This window comes from Ammodytes marinus (assembly GCF_949987685.1).
Source record: "Ammodytes marinus genome assembly, chromosome: 7".
Lineage (NCBI taxonomy): Eukaryota > Metazoa > Chordata > Actinopteri > Uranoscopiformes > Ammodytidae > Ammodytes > Ammodytes marinus.
Window position 1 is genome coordinate 18318622 of NC_137211.1, and position 13897 is coordinate 18332518.

The 13897-nt window shown below is 44.3% G+C and overlaps 1 protein-coding gene across 1 annotated transcript in view; it reads right to left on the minus strand.

The window, feature by feature from the left end:
- The window catches only part of LOC307253089 (cadherin-4-like), a 217540-nt gene that overhangs the window by 19566 nt on the left and 184077 nt on the right, over positions 1–13897 (minus strand). The window contains exons 8-10 of the mRNA XM_080030957.1: positions 11282–11454; positions 7863–8000; positions 3508–3693 (exon numbers count right to left, since the gene is read on the minus strand). Of these exons, the coding sequence (XP_079887083.1) occupies positions 3508–3693; positions 7863–8000; positions 11282–11454 (497 nt within the window). The remainder of the gene's footprint in view (positions 1–3507; positions 3694–7862; positions 8001–11281; positions 11455–13897) is intronic.

Sequence of the window (13897 nt, forward strand, 5' to 3'; positions counted from 1 at the left end):
GAATTGAATTAAGTTTAAAACATTCTTTGTAACATTCTTAGTCTTTCTATAGAAAAAATACAGAAGGGAGTAGGTAATATAATACAGCAATCGAGGGTCAAATAAGGAACCTTGCACATGCAATGTTGCAACAACATCTTTCATTGTCACATTTGCACACTTTAATATGTACGTTTTTGCTTTTTTGTTGTAATTAAACTTGGTCAGTTTCACGTATTTTATTACACTATTGCAAAATGTGAAATGAATATATTTTTGATGCATTTTTTACTTTAAACTACAGTCTTCACTATTGATTGACAGGTAATGAAAATAGAAAATAAAGTGTCAGTGAGGAGTCAGTGGAGTCAGTGATTATTGCTACTATTAGTGCTATTATTATCGTCATTACTTTTTATGTGCAAACTGTGTCAAGTGGAGGCTGCACTATAAATATTATGCTGATTATTATAGTGTTAAAACCCCTGTCAACATTTCTCTTTATTACGCCACGGGATTATGCGTAGAACCTTGTTGATGATAAAGGACACGATAAATGAACAGATGCCGTGTCAAGTGGTCCCCTGATGAATTAGACCCATATTCTCTCCAAACATCTAACCAACACACACATGCACACACACACACACACACACACACACACACACACACACACACACACACACACACACACACACACACACACACACACACACACACACACACACACACACACACACACACACACACACACACACAAACATGCACCTCCTGAGAAGAGACAGCAGGGATTAGACTATTCATAGGGTATAGTGTCATGGCTCTGCCTTGTGAGTGTGTGTATTTGTGTGTGTGTGTGTGTGTGTGTGAATAGTCTACAGGGGGTTTTGCTGGCTGAGCTTAAATCAGAGTGACAGTTTTGTGCTTCCCTAATGAAGACTACACGATCAGGTTCAAATGACAAACATCAACAAGCAGGGGAATAAAACAGATAACAAACGGGGCTTGTATGTACTGCTGGCACATTTCTAAAAAGGCGGATGATGATTACCACCACCAACACAAGGCATGGTGTCTGTGGTGTTTGATGGTGATGCTATTGATTGTGAGCACATCTGTATGTTGCAAATGCCAGTGTTGCGTTTGACAGTGTGGCAGCATAGCCCTGATATAAAAAAGCATTCTTAATCAGGCAGCTTGGCTGTCAGGGGTGTCAATGTGTTTGCGCGCGCGCGTGTGTGTGTGTGTGTTAGTTGGTGTTGCAGTTTTCCTGTGTATGTGCATGTATGTACACCGATATGAGTAAACGCAACCTCATGGGTGTTTTTTTTTGTGTGTGTGTGTGACCCTGTGGTTCACTGAGAAACTCGTTTACAGGCAAACCACGCTTAGGGCTCTTTGATCTACAGCCAGTGGTATCCAGTGCACAGGGAGGTCTAGAGTATAGCTGTAGGCAAAACTGAACACACACACACACACACGCTCACACACACGCTCACACAAACACACACACACACACACACACACACACACACACACACACACACACACACACACACACACACACACACACACACACACACACACACACACACACACACACACACACACACACACACACACACACACACACACACACACACACACACACACACACCCCCTGAGGGAAGCCAGAGGGGTGAGAGGTCAATCTTTTGCCCATGAGCCTTCACATCTTACATCATCTTACATCTTCCCCCTTAGTTTATTTTTTCCCTCCTTCCTTCCTTCCTTCCTAGCTTCCAATCCCCCTTGTCTCCTAACCTCTGCACCCCCCCCCTCCCTCCCCACACACACTCTGTGATCTCTGCTTTCTAAAGGGGCTCTGCATCTCTCAATCCTCCCAAAACCCGTCTGCGCCTCACTTCTCTCCACTTCCCCTCTTCTTTCCCCTGTCATCTTCCGTGGTGTTAATCATAAGCCGCAATTTACATATCGTAATGACTCATTCCATAAAACCAAGCGGCTCCCGTTTGTGTGTGTGTGCGCGTGTGTTTTTTTTTTAATGCATTTCTTGTTCCATCAACTACTGGCTCTTTTACCATGTTTGCAATGTGAGAATGCTTCTAAAAAAAAAAATCCCCAAGAGAGCGGTGTAAATGTGTGACATGTTCTGGTTGAGACCTCAGCCCTTTGTTTACAGAGGAGCCCAGGTCCCCTGTGGGAGAGACCGCCTCATACCTGAGTGTCAGTGGGATTTCCATGTAGCAGCCACAGTCACCTTGGTAAAAACAGGAACACCGAGGTATAGCGCCTTCTAATGGCTTCTTGACTTCACCTATCGCACGTTGTCTGATATGAAGCAGTCCCTTTCTCGTGAGTGAGCTGAACCCCCTCCTCTCCCCCTCCATGTTTACTTGTTGAGACTGTCTATTTCTCGTTTCTTCCCAGGGGGTGTCCTGTCTCTTATTTTATGATATTCCTAATAGAGTCCCATGGGCCTCTATGGAAGCTTACAGCAAACCCCCGCCGCCCGCCTGCTGAATTTTACATCAGGGGAGTGCGAGGAATGGATTATGGAATGCAGTCATCTAGAGATAATGAAGAGAAGCAAAATGCCAATGCTCAATGCTTAGGGTGCTGAGGGAATAACAGAAACGAGACCTAATTGCTACATCTTCAACAGTATTGTGCGATGTTTGAGATGTGATTTGCAGGGAAAAAATCCCCTGGGTCCTCTCAGGGTCACACAAACAGACAAGTTATTTCCACAAAACACAAGATACGACATGATAAGCACATTTACAGTGAGCCACTCATGGATGAACAGAGAAATAAAAATGCTAAAGGCTGTGTTCAACAGGACAATAATGTACACACTGTACATTCACACACACACACACACACACACACACACACACACACACACACACACACACACACACACACACACACACACACACACACATAACATGGACTGGATGTCGTATAGTTTTTTTTCTGTGGTCCAAATAGGTCTAAACCCTCTGGACAAACACCGTCTGAAAGGTTGAACACTAACATAGCAGGTTGTTACAAGACATGACTTTGTTGTTGCTGTGATTTACCGCAGCAGCGAGAACATTATGAGTGGATAAAAGCTGTTGCCTTTGTAATTGAGAAATCAATACCTAATTTGCTACAGTGGACTGACCGGCCATTGTGTTTAAGCCTTGTGTATGTGTGTGTGTGTGTGTGTGTGTGTGTGTGTGTGTGTGTGTGTGTGTGTGTGTGTGTGTGTGTGTGTGAGTGTGAGTGTATAAGCTGTTTTTCTGAAGGGCGCAGCTGCCTTCAATCCTTTATTTGGACATCGAGGGGCATATGAAAGGCAAAAACCCTATAGCCTGTCCCCATTTAACTTCTACAGTCTATTATTTCTTTTTGCCTGTGCTTGAAATCCAGAGGGGATCTGACAGTAAGCGAGGGGAAAAAAGACATGACAAAGTTTCTTGCACGCTGCCCTCTATTAAGGCCAGATGCTGAGCGTGTTTTAATAGGCTGTTGTCTTACCTTCACCACGGTGACCATGCCATCGTTGGTGACGGGGTCTGTGCGGATGTTGAAGTGCCCCGACGGATCTCCGCTGATGATCCTGTAGATGGCGTTCCAGTTAGGCGAGTGCGGCTGGTCGGCGTCTATTACCGTCAGATTGGCCACAACAACATCCACTCGGTTCTCTGGAACCTCGCCTGAAAACTAAAGGAAGTGTAGAGTAAAAAATATTACCGTGTGATGCGTGGTTTCAAAATACTCTTATTTTGACTGTAGCTGCAGGTCTTTTGGGAACCGTTTGAGTGTGGCAATTTTCTAAAAAAACCCTGCCTATCTCTCTTTTTTACATTTTTCTTTATTGAGCCAATCCTCCTTTTTCAGGTTTTTCAGGTGAAGTACGTATAACGATCTCGCTTTTACCACCACAGACTAGTTGAGTGGTAAACAAGCTGTAAACAACACACCATCAACACGCGTACTGTATATGCACACAGGGGCGTTGCTCCAGTTTCACTGTTTTCTGCTTCTTCTGCATCCCAATGCAGGAAAAACAAGGGGCCCATCTTTGATGAGCAATAATATTTCATTCCTTTGGAAGTCGGGAGTGACAAAGGAGGAGAGAATGGATGAAGAGGAGAGAGAGAGAGAGCCAGCAGTGGGGAGGGTTAAAAACAGCTGTTTCGGAGTATATGAGTGGGCTTTTAGTTGTCCCCCATGATGTACAAACACATGTGCATTGTCCTGATAAGCCTGATGAGGAGTGAGCCACTGTCTGTCATGTGTCTGTTATGGTGGGGATTGATCAAAGCTGTGCAAGGCTCAGGGGATAAAGCCCGCAAAGACGAAACCAACAACAACAACAACAACAACAACAACGGCGGCCTGTAAAACACAAGTCGACTGCAGCCCCGCCCACACCAGCTCTTAACCAACCACGTGGGGTCAGAGAGAGTCAACGTGTTGGAGTGTCTTCACCTCGTCTGAAGGCGGTAATGCATGTAGCACCATGTACCGTACAGTCACTGTGTCGCCATGGGTAACAGGCGTGGAAGAGCCACTGAGCTGCTTATGTGAGTGTAGGATATCAAAGAGCAAAGCCCCTAGACCAAACACTCCGACAGACCATAATACCCATGCCTGGCAAACCCTCGCATCGCTCAGGCAAACAGTAGACAGCAGCGCTGGGCAGATTAGGGGGCTGCGTCAGGAGAGCCGTTCAGAGACTCAATGACATTCTTAAGACAACAGACAAGTGCGGGTGGCCGTGATGCGCTGCCTACGTTGGATAAGGAGCTGGCAGGCTGTTGAATGCTAGTGTCAGTGTGGGAGTGCATATGTGTGTGTGCTTGAGTGGTTTATTACTGTGGTTAGGTCCAAGGACTCCCCAATGCCAATTCAATAAAATGAAAAACTTCAGACGTGGCTCTTGAGCTCCTAAGGGCCCTTGAACACCAGCTTCTTTTCTCCACACGCAGTAACAAACCGAGGGCAAGAGTTAACCTAATGGAAAGACTTTGTAGGGTCCGCCGCCACAGCTCTTATTGTCATTACCTCAGTTAAATATTTATTTTACGTTATTATCTCTTTATAGGGAGAGGGAGCGGGAGGGGAGGCGTTACATCGGGCATCTGGAGTGGGAGGAATTAAAAGTTTTTTTTAATACCTATCATATAATACACTATATAAACCATCAGTACGATTTTCCGCAAAGAAACTGTGAAACTTCCAAAACTGTAAATACCAACTTTAGTAGGTGCAGGTCGATATATTCAGTTTAATATAATAAGTGTTCCATCTTTTTAAGACTCCATCTTAAATTTTTTTTTTTTGTTTATCATTGTGAGCTTTGACTACTGGTAACTTTGACAAATGACTATTTGTGATTTTGAAAAAGAAAAAACCTTCTTTCACTCTTTTAATGATTTATTAGCTGAATACTGGATTGACTTTTTGAATGGTTGGTGTTGGCCTTACACTGCAGTAGGGTTTATTTTGACAGTGCGTTGTTCAGTGCAGAGGGTTGGATTCACTCTGATAAGGTAGTTTTTTCTTTCAGTGATAGTATCTTGTCCCCAACTGTTGGACTAAATGAAGGGAGAGGCACACCCTTTGATTGTGATTGGCACTGAGTGCAGCACCTCCTGCCCACACCCTCATCCTTCTGTCACTATGTTGGCAGTGTGGAAAGAATAAAGAAGGCAAGGGGAGGTGAGAGGAGAGAGAGAGAGAAGTGACAGCAAACTTCATCAAGGGAACTTTAGTGAGGAGGTTGAAGGAAGGAGGCCAAAGGCTGCCCGCAGTACATCACTGCACAGATGCCCCCTGATTGCATGATTGAAGGTCTCCCTACACATAACTGCAAAACATCCCATACCATGTGAGACTCAGATGGAAGAGGTGTATATCTTTTCTTTTACATCTGAATCACAGAAGTAATGCAAAGGATACATGCAGCCCTGAAAAAGCACCAAACATTCTTCACATCCCTACAAACATATACGCCCACCATTTTCGCCGCCTTGAAAAATAGGGCAGCCTCTGATGGGCGTGATGAAATATTAATCATCAACATTAAAGACAAAATTCCCCAAACTTTATATTTCTGGGACACGTTGAGAGATCTATGGGGTTTTATTGCAAACACTAAATATTTGCATAATGGCCCGCATTCCTCGACAAAATGGCTTTTGTGTTATCCCACCAGCTGAAATGGGTGATTTATGAACGGTGTGGGTGAAAAGTGTTCCGCTCGTCGTGGTCTCCAAAACCTCCACTAAAGTTGATCATCAATATCCATGATAGTATTAACTTTCCCCCGTGGCGATGATGGAAATGCACTTAAACACGGCGCAATACAGTTAGAGAGTATGAATCTATTACCGGCCACTATCATCAATACAACCGCCATCAGAAGGGAATCTTAAATCAGAGCGGGATGCCGAGTCAGGGAACGGCATCTGATTTACAACGAGGCCATGTCTGTGCTTTATCACTGCTGCTGTGGGGAAATATTCCTGGGACCAAATGATCCTTCATTCTTTTCCCTCTCCCCATTATTCTCCCATCACCTCTTACATATTTAGTCAATATGAGGTGGTCCACTGATCAACACCTCCTTTATCTTTGTTCTCTTTTTGCTCACCATCGAGTTTGTGTGTGTGTGTGTGTGTGTGTGTGTGTGTTTTTTTCTTCCACAGCCCCCTCTCTGTACATTCCCTGCTGTGTGTGATGTAGCAGCTCTCTGATGAGCTTCTATGGCTGACACATGCTTACCGCCAGAGCTAACTCATCATCATAGGGTTTTAATAGCCCCCAGGGCAAATGCTAACGCTAACTCCTCCGCTACATCCTCAAAGAGCCGACTCCCAACTGTACTGCTGATACCGCCTCAGCTGCTGCTATCCCTGCAGTTGCGAACGCCATAAGCATCTTATCTACCCACCAGGCCTGTGCTCTCATCACTACCATTAGGGAAAGCACATACACTGAATACCTAAAGCCATATACTGACAAGGATTTTTTCCATCATACAGTAATGTGAAATTAGAATGCAGACAAGCGGACTCCACTTTTGACATGCATTTTGTTTCTCTAAACAAATGCATGTCTCTGCCACGTCAAATAAAAAAAAATGGACTCCAGAGGATTTCATTAAAGACCATCCAAATCCCAGCTTTGAATTGGTTTTTCCGCTTTGTTGCTGTCAGTGACAAAATACTGCTGCCATCTCTGCCGCTCAACCTGCACTGAGATAAATGTGTATTTAGTGGAATAAACTGAAGACACTTTTTAACCACACTAAACACCCGCTTCTCTAATTGATTTAGTATTTAATGATGATCATGCACCACATTGATACATCACAGTGGTTCACATTAACTTGGACTTTTTCATTTTTACCTTGCTCTCAATAATGACCTTTTGTAATGTAATCATCATTCCAAATAGCCCTTATTATGACAACAACAACCGTTAAGGATTTGCTTGCTCTGGGTTTTTTTTCTTGATGATGAAAGTCAATGATATGGATTAGTTTTTCCCCTTAGATGCGTGTGTGTGTGTGTGTGTGTGCATCCCCCTACGGGCAAATGAGTAAGTTACCTTTCACACTTCATAACCCAGTCCCTCCACACTGTCCTTGTGTAAATCTTGCTGTGTAACATCTTAAAAACAGTGTTATAGTCATTCCCCCCTCCACCCCGTCTCTCTCCTCCTACTCCCCTCTCTTTTTTCAATGTCAGACCCTCTCTCGCCCTCTCTGTTCATCATTCCACCTTCTTCTCTGAACCCAAACTGTCTCCTCCTCCTCCTCCTCCTCTTCCAGAGTGTTACCCTTTCCCCCCGCTCCTCCCTTTATTTGGCAGCAAACTCACAGTTCTGGAAGTCAGCATTGGCGGGTTGTCGTTGATGTCCGTGACAGTGATGATGGCGGTGGCCGTGTTGGAAAGGCCAAAGTTCAGGTTGCCCTCCATGTCCGTCGCCTGCACGATGATGGTGTACTGGGACACTTTCTGTAAAGAAATGGCAGAAGAGAGAAAAAACAGAGTGTGTGGTTATTCATCTGCAAAAGAAAAAAGAAAAGAAAAAAGCTTTCTCTTCATTGAGTCTACAGCAACAAGCCACAGACTGTGACTCTCCCAGAGGAAGAATAAGCCGAGCCCGTCCTTCTGTGTGTGCTACAGTATAGAGGAGCTGTCCATGGTCTCCTTTGAAAAAACACGGATTCACGAGGGGTGAAGTCTTTTCATTCAGAGACTGCTAGAGCTGAAACCTTCTCCAGCGGAACGTATAGCCAAGACTTCACACACGCACCATCTGAGAGCTTTGCAATGTGAAACCCCCCCCCCCCCCCCTCACCCTCCCTTGGGTATATGTCATCAAAGACGGGTGCTTATTCAGTGCCACTGATGGACAGATGCGGAGACAATGATCCGACTGACAGAGATTAATAGGCTATCTATAGAGAAATAATACGAAGGAATGATAAATGCGACGTCCTCTCTTTTTGAAATGACAAGTGTGTCTCTTATGTGTATTTTTGTACATTCGGGTGCATTTGTGCGCATCTGGCCGTGCAGCCGCCCCAATATTCCCATATTCTCCTTTCCTTCCGTCTTCTTTCCTCCCTCCGTCTCCTCTTGCGTCCCAGAGTGCAGTTAATGGGCTGCGGTACGGGATGGAGCCCGGGAGCGCAGACTGTCTAGGATAATGTGTCTCGTCACCGAAGATTCCCAATTACATTCCCAGTGTCTCCCTCACCTGCTAATTACCCAGTAAATATCCCAATTAGGCCATGGACGCCACATCAGGAGGATTAGGCAGCTCCTCTCGCTCCCTCGCAACTCACTATAGAGGAGATGCTGCACTCCAACCTCTTAACACGCACACTAACTCTCATTAACATCCGCACGTACACACACACGAATAGCCATAAACACACACGCACGCATGCATGCACGCACGCACGCACGCACCCCTCTCTTTCTCTGTATCTTGTTTAGAGGCAGTGCAGTCCTGTGCCTGTCCCATCAGCCGGTGTACAGTGGCATGTACACAACACTCTCACTAATTAGACAAGGGAGTAATTATGTAGAGCTCGTAGTGAACCTCTCAGCATCGCAACAACACCACAGCACACCCCGGCTGCCTCCTCTCTAAAGGACTGAGAGGTCTGCTACTGTCAACCAGCTCTTAATAAAAGGTCCACGGCAGGCAGCCCAGTGGATACACCTTCAGAAGAGAATCGGTGTGGGAGTATATAAAAGAAGACATTTCAAAAGTAAAGAACAGAGGAGAGGATAAAACAGACAGCAGGGAATGCAGCTGGAGCGCAAGGGAGGAGGAGGACTACCAAAAATAGATGCCTGTGTGTGTTTTTTTTAGTTTTTTTTTACTTCCAACACCTTCAACACCCCAGACCAAGAAGGGAAGGGAGATGAAGAAACTTCCAAAGTTTCAAAGGGCCAAAGTGCTGACTAAAACTGGACCGGGGAATCAGTGCAGTGGGCTGTTTACTATCTTCCAGTGAAGTTTAGGTACAGTTGAATGTACATACACTTTTTTGCCAGCAAGGTTTGAGACTTCTCCAAGAAAATACAGGAGTAGGTATTGGTATGCTATGCTATGCGAGACCACACAAAGAAGAGAAATAGATGTAGTCTTGTGTTTGTGTCAGTGAACATGAAGCATGTGTGTGTGTATGTGTGTGCTCTTGTTTACTGGCCTTGAGGACACATTTGAGTTTTGTGGGTTGAAATCAAAGGCATTTTTGCACATAAAGGGCCTTTTGGCTGGTCCTTATTGCTTGAAGCTTTTGTTTGAAGGTTAAAGTTAGAATTAGGTTTACATTAATATTAGCTTGCTGGCTAGGCAGAGGGCTAGGCATGTAGTTGTAATGGTTTAAAGGGCCTCAAGGTTAGAGAAGCAGCTTTGAAACCACTCAACCACTTCACTTTGGCCCCTTCCAGGATAAGTGTGTGCATGTGCAGTGCATGAAAGTCCTCATGATCATGCACAAGATAAACGAAAACAAGAAAATGTTTTTTCACTGAAGTAAAATGAATAAGAAGACTGTGGAGACGTTGATACATCCTTACTTTATTTTATCCTATATTTTAATTGTTATAATCAATAGTTTATATCATTTAGAGAGGGAGCTCTCAGTGATACTACCTTGGATAAATACTGGTGGATAAAAAGGTTAGGGGTTATGGATAAATTATAGGAGTGCAAAAATGCTTGTGTGTGTGTGTGCGTGTGTGTGTGTGTGTGTTTCTGTGTGTATCTGTATGTAGTGGGGGTAGAAATGTAATTCTACGTTAGGGGTGACCGGCTGGATTTGACGTTTACAGAAAAAAAAACAGGTCAAAGCAGCAGAAGTCAAGCGGAGTCATTTTTACTGTATGGTCATTGCCTATCTCTCTCTGTCTGTCTGTCTGCCACCCTCGTGTCTCACCCCATCTTTATAGCCAAACTCACTTCCTCCCAACTCATTGTATTACCACGACTGCAGAGCTTTGTTTATGCTCTCGTGCTCCACGCAGTTCTCTTCCCCCCCAACTCAATTGCCTGTGTTTTATCGAGTGTTGATGTGATTATATGGGCTTTTGTGTTTGTCTGACAGGTGGCAAGGGCATTCTATCTCCGATATTTCCAAACAGGAAGACAAATACCCAGACACACACACACACACACACACACAAACACACACACAAACACAGCAGAATGTGAGCAGCCCACTTCGGCGTGACGTGTTGTAAATAGGTCTGTCAGTGGTGACAGTTTGGGAGGATGATCTGTCTCGGAGATTTCTTTGCGCAGTTGTCAGCGGGACATCCGTGTCGCACGAATAAACACGTTTGGATGTTGTCACAACTTTTACAGCTCCATAAACAAGGTGACCACAGTAGGACGCATTTTACTGTATAAGAAATCATCATAGTGAACCATTGTGTGAATGCATCATAAACCAAGATTGAATGTGTATCATCTGTCCATGGATAGTATGCAATACTCTAGTGTTCACAGACTTAAATGATTAAAAGCATTATGCAATTTTTATTTTGCCTTTTTTATTTATGTTTTATAACTTTTTGGGAATGCTTTGGGATAAAGATGGCCTATACCTCGGGGGAGCTCATGGTGAAGTGGTCAGAGCGCCCGCCCATAGAAGCAGGAGACCGGCTTGTGGTTGTTCTCTGCATGTCATTCCCCTCTCTACCCCATAATATTTCGGTCCCTCCAAACCAACCTAGTAAAAGCAAAAATGGCCAAAAAAGAAAGAAAGACGTACCTCTCGATCAAGACCAGGTGCCACAGTCACAATGTCTCCGGTCTCACTGTTGATGGTGAACATGTTGGGGATGGGGCTGTGCGGCATCTGGGACAGGATTCGATAGCGCACCATTCCGTTGGCTGTGGTGTTATCGTCAGCGTCAAACGCCGACACGTGCATCACATAGGTTCCTGATCAGAGAATTACAGCGGCACAAGGACACTGTTACATAAAATAACAAAAGTAAGTAAAGTGAACTTCACTTCCCATCAATATACAAGAACATACTTATTTTTGCCATCATTTGCATCAAAGCACAAGACTAGGAAACTTTTGGAAAGAAGTATAAACGCAATGGCCTTTTTTCGAAAAAAATCAAAAGCAGTGCAACACACCCTTATTGAATTACTTTCTGCTGTGGAGTTCAGCATCATATTCCTTTAAGTGCCTCTTGTGGCCAAATTGGCTGCCATTCAGCAACAGTTACAAAGTCTATTTCTTTTTCTTTAATTGTTTTAATAGATTCTAAATAGATTCTTGTGTGCTTTTGTGTCTGTTATAGGATAATTTAAAGTGAAACAGAAATAAGTACAGGCATCAAAAGGATCCATACAGAATGTACTTTGCTCAATCAATCATCTAACCCCTTTTGATAACAGATACAGTGTTGGTTATAATCAAAATGACACTGGTCCAACACCGCTAATAAGTCGAAACAGTTTGTTAATGTTAACTGCAATGTATCGCAAACATCTGAAAACTGTTCTGTAAGCAATAAAGACTCAAACTACAAGCAAATAATAAATATAGTAAATAACTCGCGTCATATTTCGCATTTCTTGGATACATTGAACCGGCAGCAATTATAACGTAGACCATTTCCTTTTAACTGAACAAAAATGGAAGGCACTTATACTGGACGTCATTCAAGTATATTTTGATGACAAATATAGCTAAGCCTTAATTTCATTATTCTGATAATGATTACTATGCATTACTGTTTCATAAAAACAAGTGAATAAACTGTCTGGATGCTCCATAGCTCTTGCTAACATTGATCTAAAATGGTTGGAAACCTCTTCTGTAATTAATAATCACTTAGACTATATGCCTAGACATATAATATACACAGACATACTTCTATTGGAGAAAATAAACCACCGTCCCTCCATGAATGCACCACTTGTTTGCTGCCTCCGCACACTCATATAACTCTGTGGGATCACTGCCTGTCACCCAATCTCTCCATCTCTCTCTCTCTCTTCCTCCCTCCCTCTCTCGCTTTCCCTCTCTGGCAGCCGATTCTAATTGCCAGAGATAGTGATATCATGCCAGTGACAGCCCCTGTCCGAGGATAATTGTAACCGCAGCTCCCATTTCAAACTTCATTACATTTCAAAGCAACGTTTGTCAATGACTCGGCCGGAGGGAGCACTCTAAAGGCCTCACAGCAAAAAGAAATCAGGCAGGAATAGAGGGAGGGAGAGGAGGAGGGACAGACTCCATATTTGGTTGGATTCCAAGCGGAGTGACTATCGCTCCTCCACCCATCACTTTTCTTTCTAGAGATGGAGGGATAGAGAGAAGGAGATGAAGAATCACAATGTGTCACACACATCGGCGCGGGGTAATTTCATTAAGCTGCACTCTTAGGGGGTTTAATGTGGACCCTTTGTACGGGCGTCCTAAGCTGTGCCTGACAGGATTAGGTCCCCATAATGACTCTTTAATTTGCAAACTAATTCAAGTCTGTAATTGGCCTTCCATTGAAACCACTGGAGCTCTAAACTCTAAAACTCCCTTTTTTATGATTATTGTTCGGCTGAATGTCATGCATTGCCACAGAGACATGTCTGCTGCTGTGTGGGGCAAAGCTGGAAGGGGGGGGGGGGGCTGGGACAGCAGCAGGGGGGATAGTAGAGAGAAGGAGAGAGATAAAGAACAAAGAAAGAAAGTAAGGAAGTACATGAAAGGAAATGAGCACCTGGACTCCTCTTGAGATCACCTCCGGTGCTATAAACTCTGGCTCATCAAGCTCACACACACACACACACACACACACACACACACACACACACACACACACACACACACACACACACACACACACACACACACACACACACACACACACACACACACACACACACACACACACACACACACACACACACACACACACACACACACACACACACAAGAGGACTCCTGTGTGATTCTTCCGCTCTGAGGTTAGACATAAAATGACCCAGCGGTGCTCCGGCGTGGTACATTTAATCCTCAATCTCCTCTCCAACCTGAGCTTCCCCCCGCTTTGGTTTATGGCCACTGCTGCAGTCAGCCAAGTAAAAAGCCACTGCAGGAGAGACACTCTCTGTCGGCTACATCAACGGGGAATGTAAAATTTGTCCGTTGCGCCCAGGTCCCATGTTGTCATAACGACACCAATCGCTGCTGATATACTGGTCGCTCTTCCTTCATTGGCCCATATCCGAACCACTCACCCCCATCCACACGTTTCCTTAATCTTGTTTATTTATTTATTGGAATTGCTACTGCTTCCTACTTTACTCTTATCCATCCATCCATCCGTCCGTCCGTCCGTCCGTCCGTCCGTCCGTCCGTCCGTCCGTC